The 20,237-nt window shown below is 44.8% G+C and overlaps 1 protein-coding gene across 12 annotated transcripts in view; it reads left to right on the plus strand.

Annotated features, from left to right (window-relative positions):
• The window catches only part of LOC110858018, a 95,035-nt gene that overhangs the window by 38,347 nt on the left and 36,451 nt on the right, over nucleotides 1–20,237 (plus strand). For 3 of the 12 annotated variants that reach the window (XM_035858361.1, XM_035858371.1, XM_035858372.1), the window contains exon 1: nucleotides 14,118–15,563. The exons of the other annotated variants lie outside the window; for them this stretch is intronic. In XM_035858361.1, the coding sequence (XP_035714254.1) occupies nucleotides 15,278–15,563 (286 nt within the window). In that variant the 5' untranslated portion in view covers nucleotides 14,118–15,277. Of the gene's footprint in view, nucleotides 1–14,117; nucleotides 15,564–20,237 lie in introns of those variants that run through there. 12 annotated transcript variants of the gene reach the window in all.

Consider the following 20,237-nt stretch of genomic DNA (forward strand, 5'->3'; position numbering starts at 1 on the left):
TTCTTTCTAACTCTTTCTGTATGATATTTGCAAACATTTCCCGTGGGCTTCCCCTTCATTTAGGGAGAGCTGGCATGGTAGTCGTCGTCCATCCTGCTGCTCGAGATGAAGGAACAAGACGAAATTCGCCACATTCTTCCTTTCTTGATTCCACTACGGCTACTTTATTTTCACAAATCCACCCCACTCCTCCTCGTCTTCCTCACCCATTTTCTCGAATAAAGTGCTCCACTTGCCCACCGAAAGTGGATGGCGAAAAAGTAAAATTCAATTTGAAGTCTTCTTTGTTGTCCGAGAACGACAGACAGACAGACAGATGCAGCATCACAGAGATCTGGATGTGTATGGGGCAATGGGTCAGTGCTGGGTTGTAGAACAGCCCTAATTCTCTCCTACATATATCTCATCAAGGCAGCAGGTACTCTGGCATCACCACCACCACCGCTTTCACTATCACTGCAGCAGCTACAAATGTCAACCTCTTTGATTTCTCCTCCTCCTCCTAACTCATCCCGGCTCATACTTGATCCCGGAGGATGTGAGAGTGACATTTAAAATATTCAGCGCACGTCTCCAACAATGGGGCAGGAACAAGTCGTCGGAGGCTTATTTCATAACTATCTTGGCAATGGCACTGGGGAAATGAAACCTGGCCCCAAACATCGCCTCGTCGCAATTTTTTAAGAAATCAGTTACAACAAACTGCTCCGCCCGGTAAAAATTTATTCTGTTGGTCCCATTCCAAGAGGAAGTCAGGCTGGAAAGTAAACTGTGTGAGTTCGTGATACGCTTTACCCACTCACTCCTCCACCAGCACCACCACCACCTTCCTCCCATCCATGGCGATGATTGTAATGAGAAACGTACCGCGTCTCATACATTCCATACTCACACGACTTTCACTTCCTCCATGGCAAGCAGGCAGTAGGCTAATTGCGATCTCTCTCTCTCGTGTGTCGTGTCTTTCTCTCTCTGCTCCGCTAGTGCATGGGACGAGAAACAGGGCCCAATATAATTTATGTAGTTCCAATAATGCCCTCATTTCCACCACCGGATTCTTGACTAGAATGAAACCGTTCTGTTGGCAGCTATAGGCTGTGTTCATCCGAGTTCTTATTCCCTCGTGGGACCTCCCTTTGTTTCGGCTGCCTCATGCAACCTCCTCCACTCATAATCTGAGAGATTGTCACAAATAAATGTATGAGAAAGTTTTCCCAGTTTCTGCTTCATTTATTCCTTCCCAATCTTCCCACCTTCGACGCACACGGACGGCTGCTCGATTTGTCGACGAACGAGCGAATAGCTCGAGTTTAGCGAACACGAATTTAAGACGACGAAGAAGAAAAAAAAACAGAGAAAAAATTATTCATGGGAAACGGCGTCAATTTTTCGGCTGACCACTTTACCGGGTTTATGTGGATGACACAATAGTCTGCCGCCGCACTACGTAAGAAGTGCTTATACAAGTCTGGGGTAAATTTACCCGGGAAAGGATTTTTTTCTAGTACATATTTTTAATTTTTATTACCACGAGCGTCATAGAATCGGCGGGTTTCATGTCTCGACCTTTCTTTTACTATTATTGACCTTTTTATTTCCTCCTTCATTTTCACTCAGCAAAAGGTTGGGTGATTAGCAAAGGGTTGCGTAACGGCTTCATTAACGGTATTAGTTCCAATCGGCATCCTCTCGCAGGTTTAATTCCCAATCTTCTCTTTCTCTCCTTGTACGCGGCAGACTGCATCGTATCGCTTCTTCCAGTGCAGTCTTTTTCATTCATTTTTTCCTCTCCACATGTACGATTTCTAAATCCTTGCTCCGTAGAGTAAATCAAAACCAACTCACCTACCCACCCACTCACCAGTCACCAGTCACATACTTAATAAATGTGAGATTACGGGCAGCAAGGGACGCATAATTACCACACAGAGTTTATAATCCCCTTTCGCAACTAGTCATCCTTCAACTAATTATCTAATTCAATTAATTACACACGTACGTATTAATTTTCTAGTCCCAAGCTTACGTCTGAAAAAGATGATGATATGGGATTGCGATAATGGAGTGAAGAGAGTCATGGTCACCTTCAAGAAGGAGTCAGCACGGGATTTGATAACCACCACCGCCTTCCATTTGCATTTTCTCAGGAGCGAAAGGGGTCCAGTGGAGGTCGTGAGTATGGCACGGCGTTCGGCTGGGGAAATGAAACTCCTTCTCTCCACTAATTAGTTAGTGCCTGCTCCATGCACCCTGATTAATTCTGAATGTTCACTTTAACTCCCCTTTTGTTCATTTTTCTTTGACATGGCACAAAGTTCGTAATTTGAGCCATGATTCCCTTGTCGCATTTTCTCTCCTTCATCCGTCCATCCACTTATTACTTTCTCTCGCAAATGTGCCCATGCACACTGGGTCAAGAAGTCGAGAGGAAAGAGGGAAGGAGCAGAGCATGGTTCGTGTGATGGTGGTGGTGGTGAGAAAGAAATTAAGAAATCTGGGGTTTGCCCACCATACTATTAGCTGAAAGATAGACAAACACAAGTGCACGTACAGCGAATGGAGTGTGATACCCAGTGAATGAGTTCCTTTACGTTTTTTATTATGAAATTCAATGCGTGACGGTAATTCCCGAGTTCCGAATGCTTTCTCTGCTCATAACTAGTTGTACGTAATACTTGAGAGGGATACACTTCCGCCAGATTAGAGCATTCGCATAGCAGTGCATAATACGACCCGTGTTATGTATTATGATGACTGCCTCTTATTGCAACCAGACCTCTATTTGTGCAAGCAAATCGGTAGGAGCCAGTTTTATGCGTTTCATTCCTCCTCTGTCGACTGCTGTTTTCACCAGGCCAGATTCTCTCCAACTCTACCCGTGAATTTCTATTACGAGCCTAATACGTCAACCTACCCACGACTAGGAACACCTCCGCCAAGTGGACATATACTCACCAGCAGCCCAATGCAGTGGTGCTTGGGTGCGATACGGAGCAATTTTGAATCCAAATGGCGAGATACAAGTTGAATGTGACACGCAAAAACGTCATTTTTAACATTAAATGAAGGAAACCTGGCTGCAAAAAAATGGTGATTCAAGCTTCCAGAGGAGAGTGGGTGGAGGTGGACGTATGGAATCGTTCACTCCTGTAATGCCATACCCACCACCGCCACCACTCTCACCACAACAACATGACGGTTCGTAATAATCTGTAATGGCAGCAGCAGCACTATTTTCGGAAAGATTAGCCTACCTGCCTTTCCTTTGCTGCCGTTTGAACGCTGTGAACATGACCCAATCAGAAATAAACTCTCTGGGAACAACTAACTCGCACTTTGCCAAAGAAAAAACTGAGTGTGTATGATGAGCCGGAGAAGTCTGGTCTTAGGAGCAGCAGCCTGGAAGGCAAGGACCCGGACAAAAAAACTGCCAAGGTGTTACTCTCTGCATTGTTCTTTTCTTCTCCTGTCAAGAATTGAGAAAGGGAGAGAAAAGTTAGTCGACGAAGGAAAGAGGCAATAAAATATGTATGGACCGGGTGGCGGTGGTGGTGGTGGTGGGCATATGTATGTACCGGGATCTGTAAATCTGAGCGTTTGATTTCCAAAACTCGCTTCTTCTTGATCTTGGTCCACTGGAGTACTTCACAGCTTCTCGTCTCTCTAAATATTGGCTTGGTGGGTGGTGGTGGTGGTAGTCGTTTGTATGTTCTGGGTGAGAAGGAGGGCACGGATTTTTAGCCGTCGTGGTGATATACGTACTTATGTACGAACGAGGAGGGCTACATGCCTGGCGTCTGCTGGCCCTCTGGCTGGATTAGAGGAAGGCAAACTCTTTATCAAATATTTACTCCTCCACCACTTTAGACACACTTTCACTTGTTTTCACACAAAAAAGGTGAGCTAAGCAGGACAGGGCAGGCCAGGGAACGAGGCAGGCAGGGTTGATCAAAGGCCAACAATGTCGTCCCAACTAGGGAAGAAGTTTTTTCTTCTCTTTGTCCCTTGTACTTTTACGAAAGAAAGGAAAGCGGTGATGGTGGTGGATGGAGCGAGGTGAGGCAAAAGAGCACTTGAACAGCTATTCTTCTCTCCTTTGAATCTACTTTCACCCGTTTTTCGCAAACCCTTCGTCCCGACCAGCGAGTGATGCTGCTCCTGATTGTCCCATTGTTTGATCAACATAATTTCTCAAAAAAATGTATGGGATCAAACTTCCTGTAATAAGATTACGGACGGATATGTCATTCTGATGGCGGGACGATTTTTCAATATGTTCAATGAGGGGTAGTTAGCTTGCCCGAGTGCAACAAGAATAATTTATTGCAATGAGATATCCCAGATTACTGGGCCAAGGCTAATACGTCGATGCTGTTGTCACATTCAGCTAATAAACTACGAGCGACAGCACGTACGTTTTTATATGTACCATAATGTTTATTAATGCTGTGATGAGTACTTAAAGTCTGGTCAGGTTGTTACTAAAGTTAGTAAAATGTTAAAGCGGATTTGACAAGGGGAAAGTCTCATAATAATAAAAAATCTCACCAACTTTGCTACAAGTGGATGTGCCGGGATGATACTGTGGGCAGATCGAACCGTTACTTATGTTGGTTGACATGCAAATCCCACCTCACCCACTCGACGAGATGAACAAGTCTGTCGGTTGGTTATCTAAGATGATCACAAGTGAGGATCAAGGGTGAAATGCAATAAGTGTTTTCCCCCACAGAATTTCAACACCCTGTTTTTACTCGTATTGAAGCCAATTCTCAATTTCTATGAGCAGCAGCATTACATCAGATCAAAGTAATGCAAGTTATTTCTATAAAAAGAAACACATTTGTGAAGAGAAAGTATAGACACAGGTTTTTTTTCTCTTTTTCTGTTCCCTCATGTCAAACATTACTTCCGTTGACCTGCACTTAGCCAAACGACTCAGTTCTCTCTTTTCCTTTCGGAATTCTTGATTCCTTCTCCACTTTAGCCATTTTCGAGACGATCTAGCAGCAATGACGTAAAGAGATTAGTAGCTCGTAGACTGACCCATTTTACAAGGTTTTAGTTGAATAAAAGGAAAAAAAACGGGAGAGAAAGAGGGACAAGAGATGATGGGTGAGTGCTTTGTCTAATTGTACGTCTCATGTACATAAGAGATCTCAAATACCTGCTGCTGAGCACATTTTCTTCTCCCTCCGACAATGACTTTCTCTCTCTCTCTCTCTTCGCAGCAATTGATGGAAACCGCAAGTTCTCGTTAATTACCTAAATTAGAGGAAATTGGAAAAAAGGGAGGAAAGAGGGATAACGAGAGGTCTCACTACGTGCCGGCTGACCAGCAGGAAGGATGCACTTGCTTGGAACATTAAACACACAAACGTATACCTACCAAATACACATATATTTCGCTCCTCTACAACCCTGATGATCATTACGTTACAAATGACTCATAGTTAGTGGGCGCAAATTGGATATCCATTCCTATGGCGTAGGATGTGTAACTTTTAGCGGCCCACTTTCTCCCCTCGCTCACCCACCACGGAATTCTGCTCACGTCCGGATAAAACATAATAATAGAATGGGGCATTATTGGAGCAGCAGCAGCATTATTATTCTCTCACTTCAGAGAAATTAGACCCCAAGTTCCTGCCTGGCCCAGTTCTTCTGGTGATGGCGAATAAACCCGCATCCATCCCATCATCCCCATTCCCAAGCAATCCCAGGGGCATTTCCTGCTACATGAACGGCACGCTTTCCTTCTTCTCCTTCTCTCTTAAACCAACAGACTAAGGAACCGGTGGGGGTAATAATAAGACAAGTCCACCACGAGACGACGGCACAAGGTCGATAATAAATAGTTGTTAGTGAGAGATATCGAAATACTTGCATGCACGTATGGGAAGAGAGGAGTCGGTCGAGAAGCTGTGGGGGAAACCACACAAATCTGGAGAAAGTGGAGATTAATCTCACCGCGATTTACTGCACCGACACCGACACCACTGAACCCGAGTGATTTAAAGATTGGTCACCCACAACCTTTGTACAGGAGGACAAGGCCTTTCTCCATTATATGTACACACACACACACACACACACACATAAAACTGAAGACTTGGCCTTTGTTGCATTGTGGTGATTTCACGCTTCTTCCACACTGCGCCAAAATCGACATCAAATATTCACGTCAGCTTTTCCCAGCTTCATCCAACCCCGGAATTAAACCCTTCCATGTACTGCTAGCTACTGCTGCTCCCTTAATTCCTCAATTCTCAATGCATGAGCACCCAAACAATACAAGGAGGAAAACAGTGTAACCATCTTCCTCTTGTGGCGTGGGGGCATTTCACGGCTTGCCTCACCACCACCAAAGTCACCACCACCTCCGACTAAATATGTGCTAGTGACGTGACGGCGGCGGAAGTTGTGAGTGGCGGAGAGGAGATGCATTAATCAAAACGGTGGATGCGGGTGATGTGTCTTGTGAAACCATTGTTGTTGGTCTGGTGGTGGTGGTGTAGGTGGTGGTGTCCGGTCCGATGTGATGGTGGTGGTGGTTGCATGTAGCTCATAATTACTTCCCACACGGTTGTTGAACATAAATCAGCATTTCCTATGCAGCCACACATTTAGATCAATAAGCCTGATGCGGGGCGCGATAAGATTGTGAGACCAAAATTAATTTACAAACACGTTGTTCAACACATTCATTGGGCTCATTATTAATTCAGGCACGTTGCTCAGTGAGCAGTATGATGTGGCGTTCCGGTTGAGAAAGAGAAAGCACAGGTTGCAAAACAACGGAACAATTTTGTTTATTAGAATTGGACCAATTAATTATTCACTATTTTGCACCTCGAGGAGTACCCAGGTTAAATTAAAACGGTGCCTAAAATTTGGTTGAGATGAGCTCCTCACAATAATGATCATGATATCTTCCTGGGGGCCACTTGCGTTACTTTCGACATTGCCTGAAAAGCGGATTTGGTTGAAGGAGGGGAAACATTTCATGGGAGAACTCTCGCGAAGAAAGTTGAAAGGATGAGGACAACTCTCGGACGGAATTGGTAGATGGAGACCAGTTCTCGGTTGGGAGAAAGGCTGCCACTTTCACCAGACGACAGAGTGCGCTGGGTGGCCCTTGGTTGGTTTCACTTTCTCCGAAACGGAAAGAGAAATCAAAGTGAAAGTTGGCCTCAGCCGATGCCTTCCTTCCTCTCTTGCTTAATACATAATACATTATGTAATCATGGCAATTTATGCATGGTTCGGTATGAAGGAGGAAAAAGCTGTATAGTAATTGGATGAGATTTTCATCATAATTTTTAGCATTAACTGAGGTGCATTGAGTAATATACACGTTCAAATATATATTATTATCGTTGTTACGTACAGAATTATGGTGGCGGAAATCGGTATGAAAATTGTTCAATTTCTTCGCTGGGTTCACTCGTCCAGAGAAAAGCAGGGCTTAGCAGCTAAATGGGATATAAACGATGTGCCGTCAAGTGCGTAGCATTGCGATGCATGTACTTACCCTGGGTCATTTCACATTTCTCTTTCATGCCGTAAACCCAAGTTGAAATCTTGACGGTGGTGGTGTAAACTTTGTCCAAAACTTGGGAGAAAGTGACTGTTCCATTTTTTAAGAGCCTCGAATAGTTGTGGACCAAAGATTTTTGGCGGATTTAAATTTTGAGGTTGCAGCTGCTCCCGGAATGGAAGGAATATTATTAGGGAATCAGAATCCAGAGGCATATACGAGCCGTGTGTGGGAATGTTGATCGTTTCCTGTCAGCCTGTAACATAGCTCACGACGATGGTTTCCTGTTGGTGGTGGTTGGGCTTGTGCCTTTTTAAATGTTCGTTTCACTTATTGCTCCACCACGGCGGTTGGTACTCGAGATGACATTTAGTGAGGAGAGGACGGCGACGACGGGGACGACGACGACGACGGGGACGACGACGACGACGGTGGGTCAATATTTTAATTGAGGTCAGCATATGCGAGTGTAACAACAACATAATTCAACTTGTCAGAGAGTCTGAGCCACCATGCATTGCGAACAAAGTTTTCTCCACTCCTCCGGGAACGACGATGCGGAGTGCGGAATGCGGTACTTGGTGGTTCTTGGATGTCCACCCACCACGTGACCATGCCTGCCCCACTGCCCCCAACAACCACCACCGCCGCCTCCCACACGACATGCATGCATCCCACCGCCTGCCTTACCTGCCCTCCTAAAACACATCAATAATCTTCATAAACATTGAACATGCAACGTGCGATGGCTTTGTATCCTAATAATCGTCGTATGTATGTGGGAGTAGCGTGCCTCCAAGTTCATACTTTCTCCGTGTGTAGGTAGGTACCTTTATGGATTACGGAAAAATAACGTAATCCACGGAAAGAGAAAGGCTTTTCTTAAAGACTTTAAACTGAAAATTATGAAATTTAATAAAATGTTTTGCACGACGATTGAGCAGAGGTCATTATTTCAACACACACTTTCTTCTCACTTTCTTCGACACGTATGTACATACATATTTCTTGGCATCGAGTTAGCAGCGTGTGCATGTGCTATGCACAGACACACACTCTCTCTTATTACTTTGACACCTGGATGGATGGTGGGCGTGAGGGTTTTGGTTGGAAAAGTAACGAGTGACTAGTACATACACATGTACACATAACTAGCAAGCAAAGAGGGGAAAAGTGTAGAACCAACATTAATTCTCGCCTAATTCAATCCAGTTAGTCCATTCTCTCTCTTCAGCAGTATCAACAAAATCATTGCTTAATTCATTCCTGCTGCTTCTCTTTTTCTTTTCGAAAAGAGGGAGGAAGAAAAAAAACTCTCCTCGACAACTCAAATCCTTCAAGGACTTCAAGCACTAGAAAGCTCTTTGGAATGAGAGCGTTTCCATTTTCCCCATTTTTTTCAAGAGATTTTGTATCCAGGTGATTGGTGGGCAGAACTCTTCTGCTCTCCAACTTTCTCACATCCTCTTTCTCTTTTTTCTTATTAATTGCTCTGAGGTGAACATTTGCCAAGCATGGTGCCTGCTGCTGCCGCGGGGCAATTCACTGACTTGACATGCAGATTTGTTTGCATTGAGTAGACTTTGAGCCAAGGTGGTGGTGGTGAAGAGAAAAGAGAAACTGCCTTCTTTAATGCCGAGGAGGAGAAGATAACACAATGCAAAATCAAGGTGAATACATTAAGTTGCACACACAGAAAGCTGGGTTTCTGCAAGTGAATCTCTCCTCTCTTTTTCTCCTCTCGGGTTCTTGACGAAGGAATAGAAATGCCCATCCATGAAGGGGACTTGATTCCGCGAGGAAATAATTCCTGCTTCCAGCCTAATCCGTGACGACGCCGTGTTTGGACTGTCCTCACTTTGCCGTAAATAAAATGAAACAAAGACAGGGAATTGTGTTGTTGTGTGTCTCTCGCGCTCTCTTCTGTGGCAAACTCACTCTTGATCTTTAGATAATAAAGTTTAGAATGACTCTGGGAAAGAAAAGGAGGCGAGGAGCAGAATACATATTGGTTTGGTCTATTTTTCCTCTTGGTTAGCCCTCCTCCTTCCCACAAAGGGAAGTGCATATGGAAAGAGAGTAAATAACTAAGCCTGCTCAGCAGGCAAGTAATTGTAATTAAGTTGGAGGAGAAGAAGAGTCAGACATCAATCAAAATTGGAATGATGCGATGCAGACTCAATCTGTGGAGAACAATTACAGAAGGTTGGGATGGATTCATTGCGGTGGGGGATTGGTGGATGGCTATATCGTAGTTTTTGGTTCTCCCTCTCACTCTCTGGGACTGGTTCTCAGTTTGATCGAACCCAATTATGAATAGGATCGATCATTCCGCTACTACGGCTGCTTTCTCTTCCACACAAAGGAAAGAAAGAAGGCAAGTAAGTAATCAATCCAAAAATCCAAGTAGCTCCACTTCCATCTATGCAACCCATGGACGTACGTCTGTAGAGCGCATAATGGGATATTAGTCGCCGTCCTGTATGGCCACCGCTCCCCATCAATCCATCTATATACACCTGGCCTTGCTTGCTTGTCATAAGTCAACACACCCCTGATTATTATTCCTCGTCTTCGCCTTCTCTCTTCTCTCTTTGCATCGTTTGTTAGTTGTCCCGATTTAGAAATACTTTTCTTCTTTTTTCCTCGTCGTGTTTGTTACATTTTTGATGTTGAAAGGAAAAGGGCGGCCCGTTTGCTGCTGTCCACACAAGTGACGATGGAATGAGGACGATGTCGCGTATTTGGATATTTTGCAAGAGCTGCAGCAGCAGCAACAACAACAACGACGACGACGACATACGAGTAATGACAGCAACGTGGATGCAAATGGTGGCTGGAATGTCGGTTTGTATGTGTGGAGCAGCAGACTCTTGGATTTATTGTATTATCCCATTTGTGGATTTTTATGGAGAAAGTCAAATATCTTGCGGTGGGGAAAATATGGCTTCGGTATTCATCCCACCAAGGCAACGAGGCCGTGTGTCTGCAATTGCAAAATATGAGGGATCGTAAAGCCAGAAGAGCTGCCGAGGCTCCGTTATTGCTCTCAGACCGTATACCCACCTACCAAAAGCTACCTTTCTTTCACCCTTCCTCCTCTAATGGGGGATACACAGGCCTCCGTTTTGCCTCACTGTCTCCAAAAAATAAATCCACAACTCTTTTTATTTACATCTCATAAATTCAGTGTGAAAGTGGTGGAGATTTAGTCAGCGGTTGGAGAAGAGACGCGTTTTATTTATCTGGGAAACGCTTCATGTTTCAATTTGCTCTCGAATATGTCATCCTTTGTGCCTACCTCTTTTTTTATCCGGTTTGTATCCTTACCTGCTTGTCTGCTTTACCATAATTAATCTATATTTGTCATTTGTCATGACCCTGTATAATTATGCAGTAACTAATCTTGTCTTGTACTTTTGTTGTTACAGGTAAGTGTAAATATCAGCTGCTCTATTCCTCACCCAGCCCAGGCAGACGTAGAATAGAACATTTGCAAATCCAAAGTCCACCAGTGTTTGGATTCGCGATGGCAAAATTGGGAGCAGCGGACTGCACAGGTTGAGTATCTAAAATCTCAGATTCCGTGCATATGAATCTCTTGCTTGTAGGTTTGAGACACCAAAAATATGGTGAAAAAGTCATATATGCTTCAAGTGGTGGTATGTAAAGGGAGGGCTGGACTCGTAGTATTAAAATCTACACGTGTACCTCGACCCTGAATCCCAATCAGATAAGCCATGATATAACACCGTACGTTATCCCACCCCCAAAAGTCAGATCGCACCACTTCTGCAATAAGACTCGTCGTCATCCTGCCATACATACCGCGATTCCAGTTCAGAGGAGAAAGTTGGTGGGACGCGGACAAAACCACATCTCTCCGCCATCCAGCTCGCTCTGTCCACCAGGTCGTGACAGCGGACATTTATTATTGCATACTCAACCACCACCACCACGCTTTCTGCTTTCCCTAACACCACCACCAGCTGACTGTCATATCCTATTCCCACTCCTACTACTTTCTACTACTTACTACTACCCACATGCACGGAACGCTATGTCCTTTGCCATTGTCGCGAGGGAAAGTGCTGGACAATCGAGTGGGGGTATCATGTGGGATGAATGCACTGCGTAATGGGAAAGTTGACATGATTTCATCCTCCAATTCCCACTCCTGGCAGCAGATGAGACTGACAGACGGACAAATTTACAAGGATGCATTATTGCTCCTCATTAATTTGCATGCACAAATATGTACATATATTTCCTCCCGTTCACTCATTTTCCCATGACTGCAGATAAGTTGGTGTTTATGAGATGAATGGCGGATAAGAAATAAGTGTGTTTTGTAGCAGTGCCAGCAATAATATGATGAGTGGTTGTGTAAGAAGATGAGTGTTGCGGTTACTCGAGTTCCGCTCAGCAATGGAGCCTATTTTGCTTGGTAATAATACACGGCGGGGTTTTGGAGGAGGATGGAGAGCAGTGAAAGCAGAGGAGAAAGTGTTCTTCTCCTTGGAACAAAAAGAGTTTAGGAAGCCAGGCACGTTTAAGAAGCTCTTTCGTGGCCCGTTTGCTGCCTCAGCCTTGAGTCTCATCTCATTTATCCGTCTGCACACACACACCACACACACTGCTGCGATCCCTGCCTTACTTTCCCTTCTCATCCCGCCTGGTCGTCGTCGTAGTCGTCCTTCTCGTCGTCCCAGCCAGTCAATTGCTATAGCTCTATTACACAAGTTTCCAACAAAACTAACTTCTTGCTTTGGCGGAAGGATCTGGGAGCATTAACTGCCCAATCCTATGCGCTTCTCCTTCTCCCAGAGAAAGTTTACCTCGTTCACTCTTTATATGAATAAATTCATTCCCAAAACCTAACCAGCCATGTGCTCAAAATCACAACACCATTCAATTTGCAGGTAACTAATTCACAATCACAATATCCATCCTTGCCGACGAGGTATGCATACAAAATACTTTTATACCGTATCAAAAACCTCCCCCTATTTTATTTTATGCCAAAAACACAAACCCACTTTGTAAAAAAAGTGCAAATACTTCTCGGGGTGACGCCACTTGGGTGCCCCCACCCTTTACAATCGTACCATTTCATGCCCTGCCCCCAGAAGCGGAGGAGAGGAAGACGGAGGAGCAGTAGCTCACAATAAGTCAATATAGCCCCCAAAGGGCCCATTTCAGAATTGGCCCCATTGCATCCAACTCTCTCTCTCAACCTGCTCTCTAAATTGGATCTCGTGTCACCCATCATATCCACTTTCTCAAAAAATATCTCCCTCCTCTCGTATTATCGCGGTAGATAAGTACTTATCACTCATATGGAGAGAGAGCACTGCCAGTAGTCAAACCAGTCTTGCACGTATTCACAGAGATAGGAATTGCTTCGCATGTTGACGCAGGAGACAAGGGGAGAAAGCGAACAAAAGAGGAGAGGAGGACGACGAGCTGCTTGTTATTGTGGCAAGTACATTGATGACGATGATTACTGGAATAATGGAATAAAACAATTTTCCTGTCCTCATCTCTCCTTCTATTTTATTTAGCATCTCTGCCTCTCTTCTCCACCCTCGCACTCCCAGCCAACCAGATATATGCGGTTGAATCTCGCATCACCGACAGAGAATGGTCTGGAATAGTCATCATCATCATGTCACAAAACCTGTCTGTCCGCTAATTCACTCCCACCTTCTCTCAATTCAATTAAATGAATGGATTAAACGACTACAAATAAACCAACTAGACAAAGACACACGCATTTCAATTACTCGAAATCATGGTAGTTTTTATTTAAAAAATACATAGTCGTTATTTTTTACTGAAGAATCCCCAGAAAAAATATTAATTTCAGCTGCAAAAATGCGAACGTGGAACCACAACTCACGTGCATGGTGGCCAAGTTGTAATAGCGGAAGCCCACAGGTCCGTTATATGGGCTGAGCTTGTTAATAAATAATTTATCAAGTGGTTGAGTCCCCGTCAAAACTGTTGACGTGTGAGCTGTCCAAATTGTCATCCGAGAGTACAGAGTGGTGGTTTTCGGCTGTATAATAATAATGCTGAAATACATATCTGGCACGTATCTCTCCAGCGGTGGTGGCAGTGGCAGTGGTGGGTGTGCCTCGTCCAGGTGCATCATTCCGACATACACATCTGGTCAGTTTGACATGAAAGTTTGGCACATTTTTCCTCTCACTTGATGCGAACAGCCTTTGGCAGAAAAGGGCTCAGGTGAGAACACGCATGTTTTTCCTCGTCTCTCTCCATCCTGGTCACTTTTTGGAGGCTGCTGAATGCATGTCGGTACACTTTATGGTGGACGGGAAAAGTCCTTTGGTCTCCGCTCAGTGCAACCTGCACGGAGACGAATTTTCTGCCTCCACCGTGTGTACAGAAGAGAGAGAGAGAGAGCTGCATATAGGAAATACATTGGGGAAAGAGAGTGAGATGAGACACTGATGGTTGGCAGTGGCAGTGGTGGTGGTCGCGATGGTGGTGGTGCTATGGTTAGTACTGAGGAGAACAAGGTGCTTTCCCTCAGTTCATTCCAACCCTTGCTCCCGTTAACTTGATCCACTAATTTCTCCACCACACTTTCTCATCAGATTTTTTACAAGAAAAAAACCAGTGTGAACCACTCAGACAATAGTTAATAGAGAGAAGGACAGCAAAAAAATCTACGTGTTTTTTTAACAGTTTCCACAAATATTTCCACTTTTGACTTGAACATTTATTAGTGTTGACTTTGTTTGAAAATTCAAAAAAAAACATTCAATCAAAATTTGACTTTTCAGTGATAAACTAAAAGACTAAGAAATTAAGAGGAAATACGTGCAAACGTGGAAAAGTGAAGTGTGGCAGGAGTGGAATGTTGTATTAATTTTCCCCAAAATTCCAACACGTATGGTGAACAATAACTGAAGGGAGGATTGCAATAATCGCATTGCCCCGAAGAGTAGACAGGGAGCGAGTAAGAGACAGAGAAAGCAATCTGAGCCCTGTGTTATGTGACGGAGCAAGAGCGAGCCCAGAGTTTCGCTGCATTTGGCCCAAGTTGAGATGGAAGGCGGTGGAGAAAGTGTGAAATTCCCTGCAAAACAAAACCTCGAAATTTTCCTGCCTCTCAATTAGAGTAGGCGCAGACATTAAATGGGAAAATACCCAGTTTCGCCATGATAATGTGGTGGTCCGAACAGAAAAACTTTTAAAGTGAAAACGGTGTCGGTCTACATTGTATGTATTTATTTATTTCTGTCCTGTGTCCCGTCTGGCTGGGTTTAGTACTCACTTACTTACTTGCGCGATTGTTATTTCTCACTGTCATTACGAACTCTGGCCCGCTCCGCCTATGCTGGTTTAATTGCGAGTGTTGATTAGATTGAGTGGATCAATTAGGATGAGAACAAGCCCTTCTCTTCCTCGTTGTTGTTGCTGTCCTCGGTCGTATGTGTGATCCCATCATCATCAACGACTTGATCCCATTATCCAATCCAATCCAGCACCACCACCACCATGAATGATTTCCCCTCTCACCCCCTCCTACCACCAGAATTCTCTTCCCATAGTTAGTTATTTATGGTCAGTTGAGTTGTGGAGTGTTTTGTTTGTTGGTGCGAAATGAAGTGGTCATCGTCATCCTGGCACCAGGGTCAACCACCGCCACTCTTGTTGTTTGATGAGGTGTCTCTTCTCCTCCTGGGATGGTGATGAGTTAGGGAAATGGCTTCTATTCGCTTCCGGATGCGTCCACCACTCCTTAAACATCCGGTCCCAGTGACCCTGGCCATCACCATGTTTGTGGTGGCCGTCGGGGACCTAACCTTGGGATCTGAGTTTCCTGAGCGCGAATGTTGTGACTCTGTGTATCCCATCCCACCACCTCCTGGGCCAGGTGGAGGTTCCCCCCACGGGGGGCATGATCACCATGGCGGTATGGACCCCCCCTTCCCAGAACATGGGCCTCCCATCCACTCCACCCTTCCCAGCGTCACCACCCAGTCGACAGGTAACAATTATCTCCTTTGGATCTCAATGTCCACGTATTTTATTTATCATAACAAAATGCTGACAACAACATTCCTCTCCACGTGTGTGTAGCAGGTCAAATTTATTATTAGAGTGGAGAAAGGCCTCCTTTTTTGCTAATAATATTGTTCACATTTCATTTCACGAGTTTGTGGTTTGTTGGGCTAGCGGAGGTTGGAAAGTTGGTGAAAGTTGAGTCGTTTGTGCAGTACGTACGTATGTACGAAGCATGTAGTGAGTTCTCAACCAGCACAATATAATAATGATTCCAGCAGGAAGCACAACATGCGGCTGGCTACGGACGTAGGTTCGTTCGTATGTTTATAAATTGGGAGAGTGTATAAGTTGACAACATTCTAACCTCATTCGCTCACTTGAAAGATGACAGCGACAAGCCTACCACCACCACCACCTTCACTTACACACATACCTACCTACTTGACGGGAGAGTTGTTAGTAATTGCGGTCAAGATTGCAATCGCAAGATCGATCGTTGGCAAACATGAATCAAAAATTCAAATTGAAATGATTCAACAAACCGAGCCAGCATTAAATAAATTGAAAGTGGAATAATCACGTCGTTCCTACTCTACTACGACTACTACGGGCTATTTAGTACGGCTACGAATGTATGTACTCGGAGAGAGCTGATGGTAGATTGGGGGACAGGTGGCCTCTCCGAGACAAAAACAAAGAGACTGCAGGTTAGTTAACAATTACGGCCCATTAGCAAGTTAGTTGTGAGCATGGTTCCATATAAACACTTCCACACCCACCCATCCACCCACCCACCCACCTGCCTCAAATTCATGTGTGCGTATGTACATGTATCCCTTTCTAGGAAATTATGCATACCTACACGTGCATATGCCTCCCACTAACCGGTAGTGGTGAAAGTTTTCTACTTTCTCGTACATGACCAAGTAATGGTCTTGGTAGTGGTGGAGGAGGAAGAGGAGGAATTCTAAATCCGGAGGTCTTAGAATGCTGGAGGGTGGGCTATTGATTGACCCATCAGCAGTCGTCCCTTCTTCTTCGCCGTCGCCGTCCTCTTCTTTTCCCTCCTTTCTCAGAGTAAACACCGGCAGAGGAGCATTAAGTGAAGTCAAACAGTGCTAGAAACAGTAAGAGAAAACAGAAATATGGATTTTCCCAGAATAAGAACCTTGCCGAGAAATGGACTCATATTCAACATATTCAAATTCCTTCTTCTCTCAGCACTTGGTGGTCCACTCCACGGATATTTAATTAACGACCATCAACCTTATCCTGCACCAGTGGAAGCACAAATAAATGCGTGCCGGCATTATATAAGTACATATGCGCGACCGACCTAAAAAATGCGGCACAATGCTCTCCCGTCGATTTCCCATTTGTCCACTGGTGTGGCTCCTCTTAAACATTTTAGTATTTACAACAAATGCACTCCTCTAATGACCACTTTTCCTCTGCTTTTACTACTTTTATTCGCCACTCTTTCCCCCTCCAGTTGGCTTTAGTTTCACCATTTTTTAACCTCCAAACTTTTTTATTCGTCATACTTCTCCAGCCTCCTGCGTACGTACAACTCGATGCATGCAAATGTACAAACACGACTCGGACCAGAATTGCTGTTGGGAGCAGAGTTTAGTTTAGTTTAGTTTGAGAGGATGTACATGTGGGTCAGAGTTTAGGACGACGCGGACGACGAGAGGATGCTACTTCTTCTTCCATACGGCAAGGGAAAGTTTGGGTCATATTATTCACTCTGGATGAGCTTGGTTCTTTCCATGCCTTGGTCTGGTAGTTGTAGAAGGAGCAGGCAGGCAGGAACATCAGTGGTGTGTGGCAGTGATGTTCTTCTCGCTATGAATTTATTTCCCTGTAGAATTCCATGTTTTACGTGTGTATACACTGAAACACCTATGTTTCCTCCGCGTGTCGTGCATCCATCTCTTCTACTTGCAGGCTCTGCCAGCCACCCTTTATCCGCGTACCTCGTTCCCTTTGTTGGCTGGCTGGTGGGCAGATAACCTTAGACTTTCTCTTTATTTCTCCTCACTCACTGGCAATAGCAATGACAATGTAATGCAACACATCATGGTAATGCACTCCATACGAGGAGAGAGATCCCAATTTACGTGGACCCCAACCACCCATTCCGTCCTCAGACTTCCAGTCCTTCTCCATCCTCCGTTTGCCGCCCACGTCCGTGTTGTTGGTGGGAGATCCTTGATCCTTCTAAGCACTGACTACTACGACTGCTTTCCACTCCTTGTTGTTGGTCTGGAGTCGTCGGATGTGAGATGAAATCACCATTTGAAGCCAACCTATTGGTCGATGTGGTTGCCAGTAAACTCGTTCTATTTCCGTAATGTTATTATCTAATGCATTCCCTTTATCTGAACACAATCATAACCAACCGAGGAGAGAACTGGCTTTGGGAGAGAGAGAGTGGAAATAAGAGCAAAAGCTGATGGGTGCAAGCATTAGCATCTTCTTGATTGTTTTACTGTTATTTCATCTGCGATGTAATAAAGGAAACTAAACGCTTTGCCTCTTCGTTCACAAGTCTTCTTCGCCCGTTCAGACGTACGTCGGTGTGTAACTTAAAGGCGGAGATAGCACGGTGGCAAATAGGTGCTTGATTTTGTTAGTTAAAAATAGGCATGAGGAGTGTTTACTTACCTACGGAAAAAATTGGGGAGTGGTGTTATTAGCGATGCGGAAGTGATGGTGGTGTAGTTGTCAACTTGGAGAGAGCATTTATTCCGAGTAACGGCTAATTGAAATTTCAATTAAAGTCTGCAATGGAATGAATGGGACTGGCTGGCGGGTTGGTTGGTTGACGATGTCGTGCCAAGTATACGGTGCACGAACGAAGGCATCACCACCAGACACACACAAGGGTAAAACTCGTGCATTTTTAATCCGCTTTAACTGCCATTAAGTAATTTTGTGTTGACAATGATGGGCAAGTGTTTGTTGGGTCGGGAGAAAATGGAGGACATTCGGACGGGCGAAGGAGTAATCAAACGCTCTCCAATTGGATTGCCCAACCGATAAATTATCAATCAGCTTTCAAAGTTAAACACGCTCACAAGCGACAAGTAACATTGCTTCCAAGGGGAATTTGTCCTCCAAACTCTCTCAATTATCCATCACTCATTGTTCATTGCGTGCATTCCCACCTCCTGTCTGTCAGTCCTGCTCAAGAATGCACTTTGTCCTCTCATTCCAGAGTCCATTAGGCCTAATTTACAATGGCCCGTTAATTTCTTAACCAGCGAGGGGCGCATCTTTCCCCACCATCGGGACACCCGTTTGTCACGGCACTAAATCCAACCAAGATGCGTGATGACTCCTCTCTCACCAATAATCACTATATTCCTAGGTGGGCGTTGGTCCACCAATATTATTAGTTCGGGGACGCACGCCTGCCCTTCCGCCTTGTGCTAGATAATTCAGCCATACAAACAAGTACACGACGAGTAACAGTCCTCCCTGAAATATGTACGAATTTCCAGATGATCCGTCTCCCAATGGTCAGTTGGACTAACTTTAAGAGAACTTTCACTTTCGAAGGAGGAGGAGATTGAGACGGTATTATTATTGTTGTGTCGTGGTCTTGTGAGGGATGCGCACTTGGAAATCTGTGCAGGGAAGGGTGGATGTGGTGGTGTTTCATCGTGGGGAAAACTGCGAGCTATGAATAAACGCTTTGACACTGGGATCATCAATCACCCAAATTGCATGCTTTGCTTTCTCCTCACAACCCGGCCATCACCACGTAAGAAGAAGATGGTGTACATTGGGTAGGGTGCAAATTTAATGGTTCGTCGCTCGCTCCTACCGTGTGGACAGCATAAGCCAAGCACACCTTTGTGTTTTTACGGCATCATCACCCTCTTTTGTTTCTCTATATATACATCAAAAATCTGCATTTTCACCACTTTCCCATTAATTAAGGTGGGTATATCCCTCTCAATTTAGACTTATTGCCTTCTTTCCTTGGGCGGTTGGTTGTAATAAAACAGGAAAAAATGAAGGTTCGTCTTCCACAAAACCATTGTTGACTAGCAACATGCCCATTTCATCACAAGTCAGTCAGGCGAGGAGTTGTTGCAGAGTAGGGATTTTACAGAGAAGTCTGGAGAAAGTGGACCAGTGGGTTGCGTTTTTGCGTGAGACTGCTGGTAGCCAAAGTGGAAACGGTCTTTTTAGACGACTACGACCAGGACGAACGATTACAGGTGACGCGCACTTTGGCTCATCATCAATGGCAGGAAGTAAGGTGTGCAGGGCGGAGAGGAAATGGACTACACTGCAACTGACTGCGTTCGGCTGGTGGGCAGACGTAGATGAAGAAAGGATCAAAGACAACAGTGGGTGGTTGGTTGGCTGGAGAAAGGAGAAAACTGTGTTCCAAGCCTACATGGTTTAATCCCACTCGTAAATTTCCCCGCCGTTTTATTGAATTGGGAGAAAGCGACTGAAATCGGGGTTGCTTTTTAAGCCCAGCATTTGTCCAGAGAGTTGATTCCGCTCCTTTGAGATTCAGATCTTGTTAAGCATAACACGGTTTATACTTTCTCCTCTCAATCCATCCCGGCGAGGTATGCAGGACTTTGAGGAGGATCCAGGCACGATGCCTATCTCTCTCTCACGCCCAGAG

Source organism: Folsomia candida, unplaced genomic scaffold, assembly GCF_002217175.1.
Source record: "Folsomia candida strain VU population unplaced genomic scaffold, ASM221717v1 Fcan01_Sc020, whole genome shotgun sequence".
Lineage (NCBI taxonomy): Eukaryota > Metazoa > Arthropoda > Collembola > Entomobryomorpha > Isotomidae > Folsomia > Folsomia candida.